The 22,054-nt window shown below is 42.7% G+C and overlaps 1 protein-coding gene across 1 annotated transcript in view; it reads left to right on the top strand.

The window, feature by feature from the left end:
• TMPRSS6 (transmembrane serine protease 6) overlaps positions 1-21,807 on the top strand; it is a 35,141-nt gene extending 13,334 nt beyond the window's left edge. Inside the window, exons 8-18 of the mRNA XM_034403589.3 lie at positions 183-319; positions 3,761-3,873; positions 5,040-5,149; positions 6,974-7,119; positions 11,425-11,523; positions 12,455-12,568; positions 14,189-14,305; positions 16,438-16,609; positions 17,324-17,595; positions 18,462-18,598; positions 18,799-21,807. Of these exons, the coding sequence (XP_034259480.2) occupies positions 183-319; positions 3,761-3,873; positions 5,040-5,149; positions 6,974-7,119; positions 11,425-11,523; positions 12,455-12,568; positions 14,189-14,305; positions 16,438-16,609; positions 17,324-17,595; positions 18,462-18,598; positions 18,799-18,960 (1,579 nt within the window). The 3' untranslated portion in view covers positions 18,961-21,807. The remainder of the gene's footprint in view (positions 1-182; positions 320-3,760; positions 3,874-5,039; positions 5,150-6,973; positions 7,120-11,424; positions 11,524-12,454; positions 12,569-14,188; positions 14,306-16,437; positions 16,610-17,323; positions 17,596-18,461; positions 18,599-18,798) is intronic.
• The last annotated feature ends 247 nt before the right edge of the window (positions 21,808-22,054 follow it).

The raw sequence follows: 22,054 nt of genomic DNA, 5'->3' as shown, positions 1-22,054 counted from the left end.
TTATTGTTGCCAAAATATTTTATTTATCTAGGGACATTTATTTATTTCCTGGCCTTTTTCACTTTGTAATGACTTTTCTTTACCTCTCCTCATCATTTCTTGCACCTCTTTTTTTAATAAAAAAAACTCCCTTCATCCTTTTCAACTTGTGAATATGATAACAATCTGTTTTCATTCTTTAGACTATATGGGTGTAGCCGGCAGGAACCTGTGGTTGAAGTTCTATCTTCTGGCCCAGTCATGTCTATTGTATGGAAGAAGGGGATGTATAGCTACTATGATCCTTTCATACTCTCTGCTCAGGCTGTGCCCTTTGAAGGTAAACAAGGATATGGGCAGAAAGAGATACAAAATGTAGATTGCATATGGGTTCTTATAAAGATCTGTCTTCTTGCATATTTTCCAGTTACTGCTTCTGTTAACTTTAAGATGTCACATATCTGCAACTGGGTAGGGCTAAGCAAAGGGATTCACAAACATTTGGAAGGCAAGTTCAGATCAAGTTGGAAAGGATATCTGACCTTAAGGTTATTGTAAAAAAGAGAAAAATTGTGCTGTGATTAGACATAGTACACTCTAGGTAAGAACCAGTGGTGGGTTGCCCCCGGTTCGCCCCAGTTTGGGTGAATCGGTAGTGGTGGTGGCGGGAGGCTCCGCCCACCTGCCCAGATGTCATCAAAAACTATCTGCGCATGTGCAGAAGCACCGTGTGCTCGCAAAGCGCAAAGCAAGCGCACTCACCCGCGCGCTACCGATAGCAAACCGGTAGCCCTGGTTTTTGAAACCCACTACTGGTAAGAACAGAAGGATGTGATTCAGTAGAGCATGGACTGGGCTGTCTATAGGCCTATTCAGTATATACTGTAATTGAAATATACTGTGCAATTATACTGAGGAACTTTGACATGACCCAATTGGGAATATTAAAAGTCTGGAGAACCGTGGTTCTTCCCTCAGCTAAGCTGCAATTGTACTTTGCTACCTGGTTGTCTTCTTCATGCAATTGTACTTTGCTACTTCAGTTGTCTTCCTCAAATGGGCATTTTTGTTATTATCATAACAACAAAAGGGTTAGGGACTAGTTTGTTTTTTTTTCCAAAACTTTCCCGTCCCCAGCTCCTGCTACAATAAGTAAATATAAATGTAGAAAACTACCTAGTCTTTTGCTTTTGTTTTGCATCTTCTCATTGGTTAGCTGGAAGGAGCAGTGGCTGGCAGCATGGTAGGACAGAGTGTAGCTGTGGTAGGAAACAGCTGAAGACAGGGAGTTCTTGTAACCTGAGATCATAAGCATAGCTCATAAAGCCTTCAAAACGTTCAAATTTAACCCCTGGTTTTAGGCGGTGGAACTGAGAGATGCAACCTTTTGCTTGATCATGAGAAGAGTTCACATAGCTGCCTTCTGGAGTAGGCCAGCTACTCAACTTTTTTGTGTATTGGGTTTACATGCCAACCAAGAATTATGGGAAGAGGGTTGTCTAGTACTTCTTTATGTCACCTGGTATGAAAAGGCAGGAAATAAATAATGCTGAGCTGGATAAATTATGGTCTGATTCAATGTAAAGCTATTTCATTTTTTTTAGTCAGAGTCCTCTTTCAATATCGGCATCGGGGTGCATAATAACTTGAAGGAGTTTGCTTAAAATGAATCCGTGAATCCAGTTTCAGAAAACAAAATAGTGGATAGTTGGCTTATGAGTAGGTGAAAATGGTAGCTACAGGTAGTGCACGAGTTACGGCCACAATTGAGCCCAAAATTTATGTTGCTAAGTGTCCCATTTTATGACTTTTCTTGCCACAGATGTTAAGTGAATCATTGCATATGTTAAGTTAGTAACATGGTTGTTAAGTCAATCTGGATTCCCCATTGACTTTGCTTGTCGGGTCGCAAAAGCAGATCACATGATCCCAGGATACTGCAACTATCATAAATATGAGTCAGTTGCCAAGACTTCTGACTTTTAATCGCGTGACCATGGGATGCTGCAACGGTCATAAGCGTGAAAAATGGTCATAAGTCACTTTTTTCAGTGCTGTTGTAACTTTGGTTACTAAATGAACTGTTGTAAGTTGAAGACTATCTGTATACACATGTGCACCAATCATAGACAAAGCTACACCAAAGGAATGGTCAATCAAACCCCAATTATGGGGAAATGTCTTTATAACTAGCAGGTTTTAGATAGGTCGGGGTTATGCATCTCGGATGTACATTGATTGACTGTAGTTCTCCAAGAAAAAAGCTACAGATTGAAGCTTTTTCTAAGAATTGTGTAACTAGAGATTTGTAAATACCAATCTCCAGGATTTAGCATCACCTCTGCCGCTGTACTTTCATCATGGCCACTGCTATTGAGCCTTGGTTTTTTTAATTTATTTGTTTATTAATCAATCAAATTTATCTAGCTGCCCATTTCACCAAAGGTGACTAACAAGAAACAGATAAAATCACATATAAAAAAACCCCAACAATATAAAAATCATTTCAAAAATGAATATTAAAAAAAGCAGAGATACAAACTCTAGGTACAGAGGATAAGAATAACCAGCACAGCATTATTTATTTCCTGCCATTTAAATAAGTCTCCAGTTCCCTGGGAGCCTCAGGCCTGATAACATAACCAGGTCTTGGGGATCTTCTGGAATGTCAAAAGAGATGAAGCCAATCTAATTTAAAGAATGTTCCTTAAGGTGGACACTGTAGCAGAGAAGGAGAAGCATCAGAGCTTGGACATAAGATAGGTTAACTGGAGATGAACCTTATCGGGGATGGGCTTCAAAAATTTTAGCAATGGGTTCTCTGCCCAGTTGCTGGGTGGGCATGGCCATGGTGGGCGTAGCCTAGTCGGCCTCCTGCACCACAGTGGGGGGAGGGTTTGCCTTCTCCAGGTTCTGGAGGCTTTCCGGGAGGGTGAAAACAGCCTCCCCAGGCTCCAGAGGCCTGTTTCTGGCCTTTCCAAACTTCTGGTAGGCCTGTTTTTTGCCCTCCCCGAGGCTCTGCAAGCGCCCTGCACTTACCTGCATCTAAAACAGGCCGCATGGGGACACTTGGGAGGGGAAGGGAGGGGTGGGCAGGGCCAGCCAGGACTGGGATTTGGGGGTTCTTCAAACTGCACAGAATCTTAGCTACAGGTTCTCCCGAACCCCTGCGAACCCCCAGCAGCCCACCCCTGAACCTTATCCTATTAATCTGGACCTCACAGTAAAGTAATAACTGGAAGTTAGAAAAGATTGAAGAATAAGTTGCCAGTTAAGTTTTATAAAATATATCCCAGTCCACGGTGCTAGTAATGAAGTGCTAATAGCATTATTAGAAGAATCTTGGTGACTGCCCCCTAAGGAAGGACTCCGAATCCTTCCGGAGTTGGCAAATGGGCCGTTTTCAGCCTCCGGCGGGCCTCCGGAGGGCCTCTGGGGCAGGGAGGCTGTTTTCGCCCTCCCCAGACTCCTAGAAAGGTTCTGGAGGCTGGGGACAGCAAAAAACGGGCCTACCGTGCCATCGTGTGCCAGGAGCGGGAGAAGCGGGGGGTCGCGTGCACATGCTTGGTGCCAGGGTGCATAAAATTATGGGTGTGGGCACACACACCTGCGACACCACCACCACCTCCGCTCCTGGCACGCGATGGCAAAAAGGTTAGCCATCGCTGGTCTACTATGTTAGTATTTGTATTAAATATCCTCATTTTTTTGTCAAAATAATAAACATGAGCAATATTTTCTGTGGGACCCAGTAAGTGTGACAATGCTGCTGTCTTTTCAGCCTGCCAGATGAATCTAACACTGAAAGAAAGCTGGGGACGGCAAGGGAATATCAAGACTCCTTACTACCCAAGTTACTATGCACCAAATACACAATGCACTTGGCACATGATGGTATGATTTTGGCTGTTCCTAAGCAAAACCGAGCTGGGTGTACTTTTATACTTAAATAAGAGAAGCCAAATGCTGTAGACAATATACCTTTACTTTGTTATTGTAAATTCTTATTATCTTTATATTTGACTTCCCCAAAACTTGTACTGAGCACTGCACATAAACAGATAGTTAAGACCATTCAGTTGAAAGAATGGAGATTTGAATTTCTGTGTATTGAAAAGTCTTAAAGTCATATTTTATAAGCCCTTACTGATCTCACCAAGGATGTATTTTGATATGGTTTGTTTTGTATTTTAGGAAAACTGTTTTCCTCTTCCCCTCTTTCTCAGCCCTCATGCTTTGTAACACTCATTTTTGTATTTAAGAACTAGGGACAAAGCTCTGTTTCTGTATGTATGTAAATAAAACTCTCAGCAGTTTTCAATGTCATAAGAGAGCCAACTATGTGTAGTGATTAAGGCATCAGGCTAAAAACTGAGAGGCCATGAATTCTAGTCCTGCCTTAGCAGTGGCACTTAGACTTATATACCACTTCATAATGCTTTACAACCCTCTCTAAATCCTCTCCTAGACCTAAAGCCAGCTGGGTGAGTCTCTCTCAACCCTGGGAAGGCGGCAGTAGCAAGGTTTCCTAAAAACCTTGCCAAGAAAACAGGAGTGACCAGGGGTGGGCTTCAAAAATTTTAGCAAGGGGTTCTCTGCCCGGCTGCTGGGTGGGTGTCGCCATGGTGGCCATGGCCTAATCGGCCTCCTGCACCATGGGGGGTGCGTTTTTGCCCTCCCCGGGCTCCAGAGGCTTTCCTTGAGCCTCCGGGAGGGTGAAAACAGCCTCCTCAGGCTCCGGAAGCCCTCTGGAGCCCTTCCCGAATTTCTGGTAGGCCCGTTTTTCACTATCCCTGAGCCTCTGTGCGCGTCCTGTACTTACTTGCATCCAAAATGGGCACATGGGGACTCCGGGGAGGGGAGGGGAGGGGAGAGGTGGGCGGGGCCAGCCAGGAATGGGATTTGGGGGTTCTCCGAACTGCACAGAATCTTAGCTAGAGGTTCTCCCGAACCCCTGCGAACCCCCAGCAGCCCACTCCTGGCAGTGACTTTCCAGACTGATTCAAAGGCACATACTCACACAAATGCCTATACCATCCACTGCATTTCCTTTTTCGTAGGTTCCATCTCTGGAATATGGAGTTGTTCTTTGGTTTGATGCTTACACTCTCAGGAGGCAGAAGTACGACCTTCCATGTACTCAAGGCCAATGGACCATCCAGAACAGAAAGTAAGGAACCTACAAACATCTTGGTATGTTCATCTTACAGGAATGACTTAGAAGAAACCATACCTATGATTGTAAAACAAATAGGAAGGCTTTAAAAAAAAAAAAAGACTTGACTTTCCTACCTGAATATTAGCTATCCAACCTAGCCAGCCTGCTGCTTTTTAGGAATTATAAAAAGGACCAGGTTTGAGAATTTTTTTTATTTAAAAGTCTCTTTTGCTATATTTTAGAAGTGGAAGAGAAGAATTAGTAGTGGAAGACAAGCAATTAAAGACGAACAATGCAGTCCTAGATATGCTTCATCAGAGTAAGCTTCAATAGATTCAGCAGGACTTAAATTTACAAAATGCACCTGAGTTCATGAAACATCTTTTCCACAAAGAAATTGGATGGTTTCATAACTTTTGTAAAATCAGACTCTTGCTAGCTGTAAGTTAAATTCTATAATGAAATTGCTCTCTTCCTGAATACTCCAGCTCATTGTTAAATGACTTGGAATTATATTTCAGACTGAGTTTCCCTTCATCTCTGCTATCCATCACTCAAGGATGTGACTCTTGAGAAATGATTTCTTTATCTGCTTCTGCTGCTTTGTATCTTCCGTGCATTGAGTTCTTGGGACTCTGTGCAGTTAACAACTGCATGATGGAAAGATATTCAGAATATACAATTTTCCATTTTTGCTATATTCTCGATGCTAAGGAAAATTGCTCTTGCTAGATTTCTGGTAATAATTCATTTTTTAAAAAGAAAAAGTGATTACCTTAAAGATATTGAAAAACAACATCCAATTCCCCCTGCTCCCCTAACAGTTGGATAGTTTTTTTGCTATATAATTACATTACTTAAACTGGCTCAATTTTAAAAAGAAATCAAAGTTTAAATATGGTCTCAGGTTTGTAATTCATTTCCTCCACTTTTTTAACATTATACTTTCATCAGGTGAGCCTTCTTCCTGCGGTCACAGTTTATAGCTCTCTTCCTCATTTTTAAAAACAAGGCCTGGATGGTCTCAGAATTTATTTTTGGGTGGGGGAGGGGGTGTTTAGCAACTTGGGTTCTAGTGTCCGAGTTGTGTCCACAGCTAATGCCAATATTAGGGTGCATATACTGTATAGCTGATCCTGGAAGACAGTAACTTATTTTATCCACTGGGGGAATTGTAGGTACCCCTATTTTTCGGAGTGTAAGACACACCGGAGTATGAGACGCACCTTAGTTTTTGGGGAGGAAAATAGGCAGAAAAAATTCTGCCTACCAGGTATACATCTAGCTAGTCCTTAGCCTGGTCAGCTTCAGCACATTAATTGGGGCTGGTTGGGGCTAAAAAACAACTTCTTAAAGCACAGCTGATCGTCGGAGGGAGCAGCAATTAGAAAAGCAGGCAAAGCACAGAAGATCGCTACCTTCGCATTGGGGCTGAAAAACAGCTTCAAAATCACAGCTGATCCTTGGAGGGACCTCCAGTGACTAAAGCAGGCAAAGCGTTGAAGGGGTAAGAGAAGGTAGCAGCTGTTCCAGATAGCCATTTTGGGCACCATGCGGAGTTACATTCAGAGTATAAGATGCACCCAAATTTTCAGCCTTTTTTAGAAGGGAAAAAAGTGTCTTATACTCCAAAAAATACGCTAATTTTATAATGGCAGATGTCTCACAGTCTTCATTACCAGCAAGCCTGGCTGTTGGAAGGATCCAGAAGATGATTTTGACCTTCTCTTGCTCCCTAAATTTCATGACATCTTTCTTCCTATACCCTTGGTATTTTCAGAGGCAAGATGGTTGATTGTGATTTATGACCCTAGTCTTTTTTTAAAAAAAATCTAGATTCTGTGGTCTGCGGATTTTGCAAGCCTATGCCGAAAGAATCCCTGTGATGTCTAAAGCTGGTGTCACCATCAACTTTACTTCTCAGATCTCCCTAACAGGGCCTGGAGTGTGGGCTGCTTACAGTCTATATAATCAGTCAGACCGTGAGTATATAGTAGTCTCTAAAACATACCGTTCAGCTAACTGGAAACTTGTGGAAATTTCAACGCATGCCTTGTTATGAATGTTGCCACTGTGACTGAACATGAATCAAGGGCCAAACTTGATTCAGACTAATGGGGAACTGGATGCTTTACAGCAGAACATCAATATTATTTAATTGCAGGGGACATTTCCCTAAATGGCCTAGAATGCAGTCTTTTGCATGATCAGCACTACACTTGCAGGTTTTCAATATTCTGCCATAGATCTGGACTCCTGCCTCAACTTGCTGCCAGATCTATCACGAGGGGAAGGGGGGAGTTTCTGCTGTTTGTGTACCATCTACACAAACTAATTTCCGCTTCTTAAAAGCACAGCACTTTAACCATATAAATTGGTACTTGAAATTAGAAAAAAATTCAGATAATATTCTGCTCTCTTCTGTGATGGGCAGACTTCATCTTAGATCCCACTAAAACAGTGATGGCTAACTTTTTCAGCACCAAGTGCCCAAAGCACATGTGTGTGCACGAATAAATGTGTGTGCGTGCCCACACCCATAATGCAATGCACACATGAACCCCCCTGCAAGCCCCACCTCCCACGTACGTGTGACCCCCATGTGATTCCCCCATGCATGCCCCCCATGCATGCCCCCCATGTATGCACATGTGTGCATGTCCCCACGCACACGTGCATGACCTCTGCACAATCACGTGTGAACCCACATGTATGCCCCTGTATACGCACGCATCTCCCGCATGCGCTTTGCCCACTGCTCATGCATGGCAGAGACCCAAAAACCAGCTGGCTGGCAGAGTGGAGCTGGGGTGATGGCTCGTGTGCCCGCAGAGAGGGCTCTGCGCGCCACCAGTGTCATGCGTGCCATAGGTTCACCATCACGGCACTAAAATGTCAGAACTAAATGCAACACCAAACATTGACATTCTAAATGTGCCCATGGTTTTAACTCATAGTCAGGGGTGTCAAACTGGTGGCCTGCGGGCCAGATGTGTCATGTGCAGGCCACACCCACCCCAGCTCCATAAATCATGAAACATCACGTGAAGCAACATGACATGGCAAGTTTGACACCTGTGTCATATGGTAGATAGTGGTGCACTGTTCTCCAGCTTCTAAAATGTGACCGCCAGTTTTGGTATAGTGTTAAGGCTGGTGCCAGGCTAGAAGTCAGAAGACAATGAGTTTTAGTTCCATCTTAGCACAGAACCAGCTAGATATTGTTGGCTAGCTCTTTTAGCTTCAGCTCTAGGAACTGTTTCTGAGATTCTTGCGAAGAAAATAGCAGGGACTAGTCTTGGTAATCACTAGGAAATGCACAAGACTGCGTTGAAGGCCCATACACACACGCACAAAAAAACACATGTATGCACGCACTCAAATGCTTACACCATCACTCAGTCTTCTAAAAATGATTTTCCTCGTTCCTAATTTTACAGCTACTACTATTTATTATTATTATTTATTTTTATTTTATCAAATTTATATACCGCCCTACTCCCGAAGGACTCAGGGCGGTGAACAGCCAAAAGATAAAACACATAAATTACAAAATTTAAAAGACAGTGTAAAACCAATTAGATAATTTGGCCCAGGACAAATTAAAACACCCCCAATATTTAAGGCAAATTTAAAATTTACAATTTAAAAAGTTAAAAGGGGAAAAGTTAGGCCAGGCCGGCCTGTTGAAATAAAAAAGTCTTGAGGGCGCGGCGGAAGGTGCGTAGATCCGGGATCCTCCGTATCTCCGGGGAGAGCTCATTCCAGATAGCAGGTGCCCCCACAGAGAAGGCTCTCCCCCTGGGGGCCGCCAGTCGACACTGTTTGGCCGACGGCACCCAGAAGAACCCCTCTCTATGAGAGCGTACTGGCCGGTGAGAGGCTACTGGTGGCAGCAGACGGTCCTGTAAATATCCAGGTCCTAAGCCATGGAGCGCTCTAAAGGTGGTAACCAAAACCTTGAAGCGCACCCGGAAGACCACTGGAAGCCAGTGCAGCTCGCGCAGGAGAGGTGTTACATGGGAACACCATGTTGCTCCCATAACCACCCGTGCGGCCGCACTCTGCACCAGTTGGAGCCTCCGGGTGCTCCTCAAGGGGAGCCCCATGTAGAGAGCATTGCAGTAGTCCAGGCGGGAAGTGACGAGGGCATGAGTGACCATGCGTAAGGAGTCCCGATCTAGAAAGGGACGCAACTGGTGAATCAGGCAAACCTGATGAAAAGTCCTCCCAGTCACAGCCGTCAAGTGCTCTTCTAAAGACAGCCGTAAATCCAGGAGGACACCCAAGTTGCGAGCCCTCTCCATGGGGGGTAATGACTCGCTCCCAATAGTCAGTGATGGCACCAACTGACTATATCGGGACGCCGGAAACCACAGCCACTCGGTCTTGGATGGGTTGAGCCTGAGTCTGTTTCTCCCCATCCAGATCTGCATGGCCTCCAGGCATCGGGACATCACTTCAAGGGCATCATTGGGGTGGTCCAGGGTGGGGATGTACAGCTGAGTATCATCAGCGTACTGATGGTACTTCACCCCAAAACCACGGATGATCTCACCCAGTGGCTTCACATAAATGTTGAACAGAAGGGGCGAGAGGACTGACCCCTGTGGCACCCCACATATAAGGCGCCTCGGGATTGACCTCTGCCCCCCTGCCAACACAGACTGTGACCGGTCGGAGAGAAAGGAGGAGAACCACCGCAACACAGTGCCCCCCACCCCCAACTCTTCCAACTGGTGCAGCATGATACCATGGTCAATGGTATCAAAAGCCGCTGAGAGATCTAACAGGACCAGGACAGAGGAGCAACCCCTGTCCTGAGCCCTCCAGAGATCATCAACCAATGTGACCAATGCCATTTCCGTGCTGTACCCAGGCCTGAAGCCCGACTGGAACGGATCCAGATAAACCGTTTCATCCAGGTGCTGGGGAAGCTCTCGCGCAACCACACTCTCAACAACCTTTGCCACAAAGCGAAGGTTGGAGACCAGACGATAATTTGCTAACTTTGCCAGATCCAGGGAAGGCTTCTTGAGGAGAGGCCTCACCACCGCCTCTTTCAAGGCGGCGGGAAAGTCACCCTCACCCAATGAAGCATTTATAATTCCCTGGAGCCAGCCTCGTGTCACCTCCCGAGAAGCCAGCACCAACCAGGAGGGGCACGGGTCCAACAAACATGTGGTCGCATTCAGTCTACCCAGAATCCTGTCCATGTCATTGGGAGTCACAGGGTCAAACTCTTCCCAGATAACGTTCTCAAGACCTGCCTCCACCATGCCCCCTGAATCTACCCAGTCGGAGTCCAGGTCTTCCCGAATCTAAGTGATTTTGTCATGCAGATACTGTACAAAATCCTCGGCTCTGCCCTCCAAGGGGTCCTCCCACACTCCCTGGTGAAGCAAAGAGTGGGTCACCCTAAACTGGGCGGCCGGGCGATTATCTGATGACGCAATAAGAGCGGCAAAATAATTACATTTTGCCACTTTTATCGCCACTAGGTAAGTCTTAATATGAGATCTTACCAGTGTTCGGTTGGATTCAGAAAGGCTGGCCCTCCAACTGCTCTCCAGGCATCTTTTCCGGCGCTTCATCTCCCTCAGCTCCTCAGTAAACCAAGGAGCCAGATGAGTCTGGCGCCGGGTCAGAGGCCGCAAAGGCATGACCAGATCCAAAGCTCCAGCAGCCGCCCTATCCCAGGTGGCCACTAGGTCTCCAGTCGAGGCATGAGCCAGAGCCTCAGGGAATGGCCCAAGCTCCGTCTGGAACCTATCAGGCTCCATCAGGCACCTGGGGCAGAACCATCTCATAGGTTCCACCTTCCTGCGGCGAGGTGTGGCGGTTCGAAGGTCAAGACGAAGGAGGGAGTGATCCGACCATGACAAGGGCTCAATTGCTATGTCCCCTATCTCGAGATCACTCAACCACTGTCCAGAGACAAAAACCAGGTCCAGCGTGTTTCCCCCCGTGTGAGTAAGGCCATGAATTAGCTGGGTCAGGTCCATAGCTGTCATGGAAGCCATGGACTCCTGAGCCACCTCAGACGTCTACTACTACATGGATTAAAAGACTTTTATGGATTTAACACTATATTGATAATAATCATTTATTGCGGACAGGGGAATCTTTCATTCTCAGGTTTCAAATTATATTATAGATTCAATTTCATACAGAATTAGAAGTAGATTGGAAGCACAGCACAATATTTCAATATTTAAACTGAATTTTGAAAATGCATTAAAAACCAACTAATATTCCACTTTATTTTCCATTTTTTTAAAAAAAAGCATGCCCCAGAGAGTTCCTTTGCCTTGTAAATGGTTTATGTGTGCCAGCTTGTGATGGAATTGAAGACTGTCCCAATGGGCTAGATGAGAGAAACTGTGGTGAGCAATGCTTTATCATTTCCCTCGTCTTCACATTGTACGTGATTTTTGTTAGTAAATAACTGTTCTTTTTGAGCAAGAGGATCTCTGCGGGTGACATGTGCTTTTCTCCTATCTATGAGTCAGCTTCTTCAAAACATATTGAACATTACACTTTCAGAATCACTTGAAGTTTCTATGAGGCACCCATTGGTGAGAAACAGTTGGTTGCTATGGGAAAGGAGATCTATAATGAAGAAATAGATGCCACATTCATGAACTGTTCTGTCATTTAGCTATGAACCCCACTGGCAGAACCTGAACATGGGAAAGTAGACATACATTTTCACGCACAATCAAACATACAATTTCAAAAAAACACATTATCTTACCATGTGAATTGATAAACATCACTGCTGGTTGATTTAAGTCTGTAACTCCTTCTAAAAATCACATTCTAGCTTCCTCTTTTTCTTTATGATTCTCTTTTTTTAAAAAAAAAACATATCCAAAAAGGAGACTATGCTCTAGGAAACATTTATTACTTATATGTTTTCTCTGTGTGTGTTTGTCTCTCTCTCTCTCTCTCTCTCTCTCTCTGTGCATCTGTGTGTATAGATATGAAAAAGATCTTGGGATAGTAGTTAATTGAATGTGAACTGACATGTAGTTGCTGCAAAACAGCAAATGTAAATGTAAAGTATACGTTCATATAAAGTACAGTTGGCTGATTTTCAAAAGCAGATTTATACTGGATGGCCAGTGAAAATTCACTTATTCTATAAAAATAACATAAAGGCAAAGGCCTTTCAAATGATCACAGACACAAAAAGACGCATAAAAATACATTGGGTGTTGGGGACCATTTGTATCGTCTCCCTTTTTCATCCCTGTTGCTCTTCTGCCTCCTGATTTTTCTTCTTTCTTTTCTTTATGCTTTGCAATTTTCTAGTCTGCCCTGCAAAATTTCAGTGTCAGGAAGACAGCATGTGCATCGAGTTCTCCAAGCTCTGTGATAAACATCTAGATTGCATCAATGGAAGTGACGAGGAGCAATGCAATGAAGGTATAGAATCAAGAACATCTATTAAAGAAACTTTCTAGAATCTGCTATCCTCAGAAATCACATTAACTGAGATAGAGCCATGGAGCCGCACTGGCTAGAAAGTAGTATTGCAGGCTAACTGCCGACTGCCAGCAGTTTGATCCTGACAGGCTCAAGGTTGGCTCAGACTTCTATTCTTACAAGGTTGATAAAATGAGGATCCAGATTGTTAGAGGTAATATGCTGACTCTGTAAACATATTAGAGAGGGCTGTAAAGCACTCTGAAGCAGTGTATAAGTGCTATTACTATAGTATGAGACATGAAATTTTACACATTTGGAGGACACTAGATTGGGGGGAAATGTAAATGTATTGCATTTAATATATCCATATAAATAGGATATATAGGATAGGACAGTGATGGCTAACCTTTTTGCCATTGCGTGCCAGTAGCGGGGCAGGGGGGTCACACGTACGTATACCCACATCCACAATTCTATGCCCCCTGCACATGCGCGCACAACCTCCCCCCGCTTCTGGCACATGATGGCCCAGTAGGCCAGTTTTTCTCTCTCACCTGGCTCCAGAGCCTTTCTAGGAGTCTGGGGAGGGCGAAAATGCCCCCCCCCCCGGAGGCCCTCCAGAGGCCAGAAATGGCCTGCTTGCCAACTTTCAGTGGGCCCAGAAGGCCCGAAAATCAGCTGGCCAGTGCATGCATACACACCGGAGCTGAGCTCATGTGCCCACTGATATGTCATAGATATACAGGAGATATATTCCTGGAGTGGTAATGGCAGTTGGGAAAAAGAACTTGGGATAGTAGTCAATTTAATGTGAGCTGACATGTAATGCTGCTGCAAAAAAAGCAAATGTAAATTTAGATTATATCAATGGAAAGTATAATTTTCAAATCAAGGGAAGGAATCATTCCACTCTTATTCTGAACCGATCAGATCCCGTTGTTTCCTATTTTGTGCACCACATTCTTGAAATGCCTGAAAGGAAACCACTTGATTGAAGGTCAAGACCTGCTCTTTCTTATTCCAGAACACAGGATGTGAAATTAATGATTTAAGACATAGGAAGTCAAATTTCAGTTAAATGTTAAGGGGGGGGGAATTTCCTAACAGTTAAAATAGCTCAGCTGTGAAGCCAATTATCTTTTACTGAAAGTTCAAGCAGAGGCTCTACCATCTTGATGGTTGGACTTGATGACCTAAGTGGATTCTTGAAGGTTGGACTTGATGGCCTAAGTGACTCCTTCCATATGATTCCATCTGCATTCTTAAACAGCCCAGCTTGCCTTGTTTGTAGCTTTGTTTTCAGAGTACAAATTGTTCCTTAATATAAAAGCAATGGGCCCTGATGTTGTGATTGTCACTTTCTTTTCACCATTATCATACCTTTGAGACTGAGCTTCATGACTGTAATCAAGTGCAGCTGTTAGGTAATTTGTGGACCCACTGATACTGCCAAGTTATAACTCCCAGCCAACGTGGTTAATTACTAACATTTCTGGACATGGTAATTCATGCACATATGGAAGGTCACCAATTCTCCACCCTGTGAGAAAATTGCAGTACTGCAAATGATAAGAATAAAACCATATTCTCTTTCCACCACATAATATACCTTTGCAGGAATCCCTTGTGGACTTTACACTTACCAATGTGCTGATGGGAACTGTGTGAAGAAGTCCAACCCTCAATGTGACTCGGTCCCTGATTGCAAGGATCAATCGGATGAAATGCATTGTGGTAAGCAACTAAGCAACTCAGTGGAAGAGATCCATCCTAGTCAGAGGAATATTCTAAAACCATCTCAGCTTCTTCTGCTTGGAATGATTCTAATAGCAGAGCTATTCTGCTATTCATTCCGTCAAGGGCTGTTGGCACTAGGCTTCAGTCCTACGCACTAGTCTTTTCCAAATGTTGGGACTGCAGTTCTCAGAACTTTCAACAAGCATGATCGCACATAACTTACCTGGAGGATATTAGTATGCTTTCTGATTTGTGTTGATAGAATTCATAATTCTGGGTGGGTATGAAATGCTATAGCAGATTGATTACATATCCAGTTTGGAGGGACTCAGTATCAAATGGCTATCATGCAGAGTATCAACATGTTCCTTCTGAGTGGAATAATATAAGCCAGTGGTGAAATCTAATTTTTTTTACTACCGGTTCTTGTGGGCGTGGCTTGGTGGGCGTGGTGTGGCTTGGTGGACGTGGCAGGGGAAGAATACTGCAAAATCTCCATTCCCACCCCACTCCAGGGGAAGGATACTGCAAAATCTCCATTCCCTCACCACTCCTGGGGCCAGTCAGAGGTGATATTTGCCAGTTCTCCAAACTACTCAAAATTTCCGCTACCGGTTCTCCAAACTACTCAAAATTTCTGCTACCAGTTCTCCGAACTGCTCAAAATTTCCGCTACCGGTTCTCCAGAACCTGTCAGAACCTGCTGGATTTCAACCCTGATATAAGAAAAGTTTCAGTGAATGGGTGTTATCATGTATATATCGAATCATTCTTGTCACAAGAACAATAATACCCAAGGTATACATTTTCCTTTTCATTGACATCAAAACTTGCATTTTACCCTTTCCTATTCCAATAACTATTTCTCCACATGGATTAATCCATTTTTCCATTTGCAAGGCTCCAAAGGCTGAGTGTGACTGTTTTGGCAAGAAAATATGGTGAATGAAAATGGTATACAGTTTCCTGAGGCAGAAATATTAATTTTAATTTAATTAATTTAAAAATCCATATGTGTTATATGTATTATTTTGTTAGATTTATACCTTGCTTTTCCTCTTAGAGGTCAAAGTGACAGATACAATAGTCTTTCTTCCATTCCCCCAATTTAAAACAATAGACTCCAAATCAGACTGTTGTTTTTCGGTGGCTGATAGTGAACAATGTTACTTGATATGTCTGTTCTTAGTCCAATTTCTTTTATTATTACTGCATACTGTGGTCAACATCAACATTGGTGGGCAAATAGCTGCTGAGCGTAGATTTTTCAGCTGATAATTGGGTAGAAAACTTTGATATTTGAAACTCATTCCAAAGTAGAGTCTTAGGGGCCACTTTTTATTTAAAATAAACATGATCATTATAAACACATTTACAATGTACAACTTGGACTATGTTCTCACAGAATCTGCTCTGATTTCACAAGAAATAAAGAGATGCAAGTAAAAATCTCATATAATTTGAACGGTTATGAAAATACTTGGGTTTCAAGATTCAGTTAGAAGGAAATACTGTCAAGGCTCTGAAGTCTGATCTGACTTTTTGAATTGGACCAATGATTCCAATCAAATTGTGTTGGGTTTTTATCAAAATTCAGAAAATGTTTTGAATTAATTTGATGCTCAAATTGGAATGCCAATCCAAGAATTCAAACTGAAACCAATCAGCTGCTCCTAATGGAGTCAATCATCAAACTGCACACTCCCAACAATTTGTTCACCAGCATTATATGCCAAGTGATTAATGTACGAGAGCCAATTCAATGTAATTAAGGATTTGGACTGAGTCCAGAGAAACTCAAGTTTGGATCTGCCAATCATTGGCAACCTGTATATATCCTCACAAGAATGGTTGTGAAGATAAAATGAGGGGAGACGCCACTGCCCTAGTACACCAACTTAAACTTCCTCCCAGAGGAAAACCTGAGGCATAAATGCAGTGGATGAATGAGTGGTAATCACAAAGGAAAACCTGGATTTTTCTGTAGGCATGATTTTTCAAAACAGGAAAACAAAATCGATCATAAAGAGTCTTGCAAGTACACCTCTCCTCTCCCACACTCTGTTCTACCACTTTCCTTCACTCTTGTCATACTTTCTATTTTCTAAAGTTTCTCTCTTTTTTCTCAGACTGTGGAGTGCAGGAGGCAGGAACACACAGAATTATTGGTGGGGCTCATTCTGTGGAAGGGGAGTGGCCTTGGCAAGCAAGTTTGCAAGTGCGTGGGCACCACCTTTGTGGGGGAACGTTGATTGCAGATCGCTGGGTGATCACTGCAGCTCACTGTTTCCAGGAAGACAGGTAAATAAAAGGGGTGGGTGGCTTAAAACCCATCTTTTTAAATTTGGTGGGGGGTTTTGGTCACACTATCAGATGCACTGGGTTTCCTTAATCAGATAAATTAATAACACTGAACAAATAGTTAAATATATACATTTAGCCCATAGCAAATCCACAATCTTGGGGTAATGTTTTTGCTAGCTTTTTGTTTCTCCTTGTTTAGTGTTCTAGGGTTGCTTCTGGGAGTATACTGCACAACATCCTGTCTGCTATTCTGCCCCACCCCATTGTTTTCCTCTCACCGTTTCTTTTTCAAGATAGGTTCACGTGATAAGAGATGTGTTGGTCTTTTGAGATACCATAGGACTCTTGCATAAAACCAACATGTCTACTCCTTTATTTATAGCCACTATCTAAGCAAATTTTAACTGCTCCTAGTTTCTCTCTTCCTCTTTTCCCTTTCCTCCCTGCAAGCAATTATGTGCTTGCAATGTTTTTCCCTTAGGAAGAACATTACAGAAGATGCAATGACCTGTGACTAATGAAATCTTACCCATTAATAAAGCCAGTTCCACAAATTTTGGGTCTTGGGCAGAGTTTGATGAGGTCTTCAGACAGTTTCCTTTCTTCCCTAAACACAGAGTCCTTTGAGCTGTACTTGGAAGCTGGACAAATGAAGTTATCAAGAGAAAAACCAAAGTTGCTTAAGCTATTTCCCACTCTTTTCTTCTGCAGTCACGTTTCCCCCACAGTCTGGACCGTATACCTGGGCAAGCACTTTCTGAATGTCAGTAGCCACAATGAGGTTTCCTTCAAAGTGAACCGCATCCTGCAGCATCCCTACTATGAAGAAGACAGCCACGACTATGATGTGGCTCTGTTGCAGCTTGACCATCCAGTCATCTATTCTGCTTTCATCCAGCCCGTTTGCTTGCCTGCCAGCTCCCACCTCTTTGAGCCTGGCCTCTTGTGTTGGGTCACAGGCTGGGGTGCAGCCAAGGAAGGAGGTACAGTATTTGGTTTGTGTGTCCTTAAGGCTCCCTCTTTTTTTAGATTTATAAGGATGTATCAGATATAATCATAGGATCAAAAAGGCATCCTAAGCTTTTGCCAAAAGGAGTGTGCAAAACTTACTAAAAGTTGGCTGGTGGAAGCAAATTCAGCCTCATAGGAATACTACATGTGTGCTAAACTCAGGCCAAGCATTGCAAGGACTTTGCAGCAAGATGCTATCAAGCTCCCTCTAGTGGATCCTTGCATAAATCATGCAAATATCACAGCATACTTGCGAATGCCAGGGAGTTGACTTCAAGGTTTGTTCCTTTCCTTTTTCCCCTCCATAATTACATTAGGTTTGTTCAAGAGGTTCTTCCAAGCATCTGGAATGAAAGCTACTAATTCCAGAACAGCAGCTGCCAGAGGAATAATACCATTGGATTCAACCCATTCTGTTAGGCTCCAATAAGGTGTCTTATTTGCCAAACGGTACCTTCCATTTCTTATTCAATGGAGATTTCCTAAAACAGGGAAATATGACTATAATGTCACACACTTTTAAGCATGAAGCAGGTAAACATTGACCTGAAAGAACTGTTGCCTCCCTATAGAACAGGGTTTCATTCCAATTTCCACATATTCTACAGCAAGGTTTCTCAGCCTTGGCAATTTTTAAGACTTGTGGACTTCAACTCCCAGAATATCCGAGCCAGCATGGCTGGCTGGGGAATTCTGGAAGTTGAAGTCCATGCATCATTAAGTTGCCAAGGTTAGGAAATCTTGCTATATAGAACATGTAGAGATTGGAATTTCATAGGAACAGGGAATATCTTCTTCCTCTGGTCAGTTCTGCTGACCTGCAGCTCCTCTCCCACAGGTCCTACAAGCAAGATTTTGCAAAAAGTGGATGTGCAATTAGTTCAGCAAGACATTTGCAGTGAAGCTTATCACTATCAGGTCTCTCCCAGGATGCTTTGTGCTGGCTACCACGAGGGCAAAAAGGACTCCTGTCAGGTAACTTTAAGCATTAATTTCCATGATCTAGAAAGAACTTTTCCCTCTCCTGTGAAGCTGCTGCTTGGAACCCTGACAACTGCCTTAGTTGCATGCAATGTCACACACTGAGTGTTGCAAAGCTCATTACTCAGAGCTTTCTCTTTTCTTGCTATTTGAATTATTTTTGCTCTGACTGGTCTTTGGTTTCATTTTTCTAGGGAGATTCTGGAGGACCTCTTGTTTGCCAGGAAGTCAGTGGCAAATGGTTTCTAGCTGGTGTGGTGAGCTGGGGAATGGGCTGTGCACGTCCCAATAACTATGGAGTGTATACCAGAATTACTAGTGTAAAGGAATGGATGAAACAAACTATGTCAAATTGAGCATCGTTCTAAATCCCTCCTTTTGTTACAAGGAAACACTATCAAGGAGACACTTTTAGTCCTTGTCCCACTGTTTCAAATAGCCAAAACTGTGGGAGACATCCCATCTTACACCTGGCTCCTGTTGCACCTGATATTCAAGTACTGGTCTTTAAGGATGTTTTAGTGTGTGGAGAAGCTTAAGAAGGCAATTGAAGAAAGATTGTTCAAAATAAATATAACATTTGAGATGCTGCTCTAATGAAACAATAGAGAGGTATGGTGTCCTCCTTCAAAAGGTATTGACTGTAGACTGGTCCTTAGATTAGTTTGGATGGAAAATCCAAGTCATTAGGAAATTTGATTCTCTTCAATGTTAAATGTGGGAGTAGAAATTGGAAGTCCATCCAGTTTTTCTTGTATTATTTAAAAACCAATTCCCAAATGGTAGTGACCAAAACACTGAGAAATGGGAGGAGCTGTTTGTGGAATGTTAAGAGAAGAACATCAGGTGAATTTTGTATTATTACTTACATGACTCATGCCTTATCTACGTGCTGATTATTTGAAAAAAATTATGCATGGATTTTCCTACTGCTAAGATTACTGGAGTTTTCAAAGGACGTATCTGGAAAGAAACCCTCAATGAACAGAATACAAATGTATTTCAAGGTGATATCCTTATCCAACAGTAATCACCCACCTACTGCAGCTTCACCCCAAACTACCGTGTGGATGAGGTAGGAGGAGACACCTCTTAATTTAAGACTGGCAATAAAAATCCTTAAAATGCCAAATCAGAAAACAGAGACTATTGTCCCATGTGTTTGCATAATGGTCCTGCTTGCACAAAATGGCCGATTTAGTGATCTCTTTCCTTGGCAAACTGATCCATCATTATGTCCTGACAGTGCACGATATCTGACAGCCATTTTCTTTAGGTCTCCAGGAAAGAAGTGTGCCGCCAGAGCAAAACAACCTCCTTCTACTTTAAGGCATCCAAGTAGATTGACTCCTTTTGCAAAATTAAGATTCTCTGCCTTGCATGAGATCATTTCATCGATCTGGACTGAAGAGGAGAGCTGTTTTGCAGTCAAAATGTTTACTGCAAATTTAAATAAGATTTCAGGCACCTTGCATCGTTTGACAGCAAAAGAGAAATTCTGTCAATAAATGCAAGGGATCTTGTACAGAAATTATAATGAAACTATTCTGAAAATGATATAAACATGCTTCAGAGATTTCCAATACCTGCACCCTGAAGTATGCCTCTTGCCAACAAGAGGATGTTTGTTGCACAACATACATTTTTTTGTTTACTTGCACAATCATGATATATTTGTTCTTAGCAAAAACTGTAGAGCTTTTATTTTAACATCCCATCAACTTGGACATACTCCTTACAATGATATTATGACTTTAAATGTAGCAGGACTGTGGCAGGCTAGCATTATATGGGTTGAAGCTACTGGACTCACTCTGAAGTAGAATTACCATCACCTCCTAAAAAATAGAAGAGCTGGTAAACACAAGAGGACCTTATTAAATTGGTAACTTACTCATTCTAGAAGTATCATCCTAGGATGATACTTCCCCATGTTTTGTTTAAGCCAGTGTGTCAAACTCAATTTCATTGAGGGTCACATTCGGGTTGTGTTTGACCTTGTGTGGCCAGGTTGGGCATGGCCAGCTCGACGACAGTCATGTGAGGGGCGCCTGTGGTGGCCTGAGTGCTCTGCCAGCAAAAACGGGCTCCCGAGCTATGTTTCAGCTATGACGGTCTCCTGCAACCTTTTGCCAGCAAAAACGGAGCTCAAGAAAGTCGCACACAGCTCTCCTGACCTCCATTTTCGCTGGCAGAGGCACTGCGGGCCGGTCCTTCACTGTTTCTAGGGTGGCCCTGCAGGCCAAATCTAAGCACTCTTGGGCTGGATCCGGCCCCTGGACCTTGAGTTTGACACCCCCGATTTAAGCTGATAAGCTGCTAGCAATTGCCCCATGCTTATTCATAATCAATGAAGAGGAGGTCAACCTGTTCTCCAAAGCACCCTGAAGACAGAACAAGAAGGAATGGATGGAAAGTAATCAAGAAGAGAAGCAACATAGAACTAAGGAGAAATTTCCTGACAGTTAGAACAATAAATCAGTGGAACAAGAAGAAATTGTGGATGTTCCACCACTGGAGTTTTTTAAAAAAATATATTGGAGAACCATTTGTCAGAAATGGCATAGGGTCTCCTACTTGTGCAGGGGATTGGACTAGAAGACCTCCAGGGTCCCTTCCCACTCTGCTATTCTGTGAATTCCAAAGCAATGAACTTGGTTTCAGAACTAATTAAAAACACACTTCTTGTGATATGGGTGGTTATATACATTTGATAAATAAATACAATTATGGTGCCACCAGAAACGGCTCATTGCATTCTAAACTAGTCCAAATTGTTTTGGCACCGAAGGGGGCCAAATCTTTTAAGAAATTCTGCTTTCCACCAGAGGGCAGAAAGAACACACAAACTCAAAACCAATAACTATTTTGTAATTCTTCCATGACATATAGCTGGTTCCTGAAGCTGTTACTTCAACCTGATAAGACCATTCATGCCTGGTTTGAATCAATAGTCTTTTAGAGTGCATTCTCTAATACTGAAAGTGTTCCTAGTTCCTTCTTCAGTCACAAAATTGAATTCATGTTTTCAAAAAAGTGTATAGTTGCACATAAAAGGCTGAATTCATACTTGGAACATTTTTTTCTAAATGGCAATGCTTTTAAAAAACAACTTTTAAATACTTCAGAGAGGTTAAAACTGTGCGTGTTTTGCTAACCGTTTAAATTCCAGAGTCCTTAATAAAATTATGGCTGAGATTGCATACCATACGAAGTCATGTTTTCCTTAAATGAAATATGGTTTAGTAAATAAATTCCAGATAGTTATTAACTATATTTGCAAAACACATTTCATTTAGTATGTTTCCTGAACACAACCTAAGGTTTCTGAGCTGTATGAATGGACAGTTACATTCAAGGAAAATAAATTTCATGAATTCATACTTTCTCTTGAATGTAAGAAGCTGGAAAAATAGATCTCCTTGCTCTTTATAGCACTGGAAAATAAAA

This window comes from Pantherophis guttatus, chromosome 7 (genome assembly GCF_059756535.1).
Source record: "Pantherophis guttatus breed Tessera chromosome 7, ASM5975653v1, whole genome shotgun sequence".
NCBI classification, from domain to species: domain Eukaryota; kingdom Metazoa; phylum Chordata; class Lepidosauria; order Squamata; family Colubridae; genus Pantherophis; species Pantherophis guttatus.
This window is presented reverse-complemented; position numbering and strand designations above follow the sequence as displayed.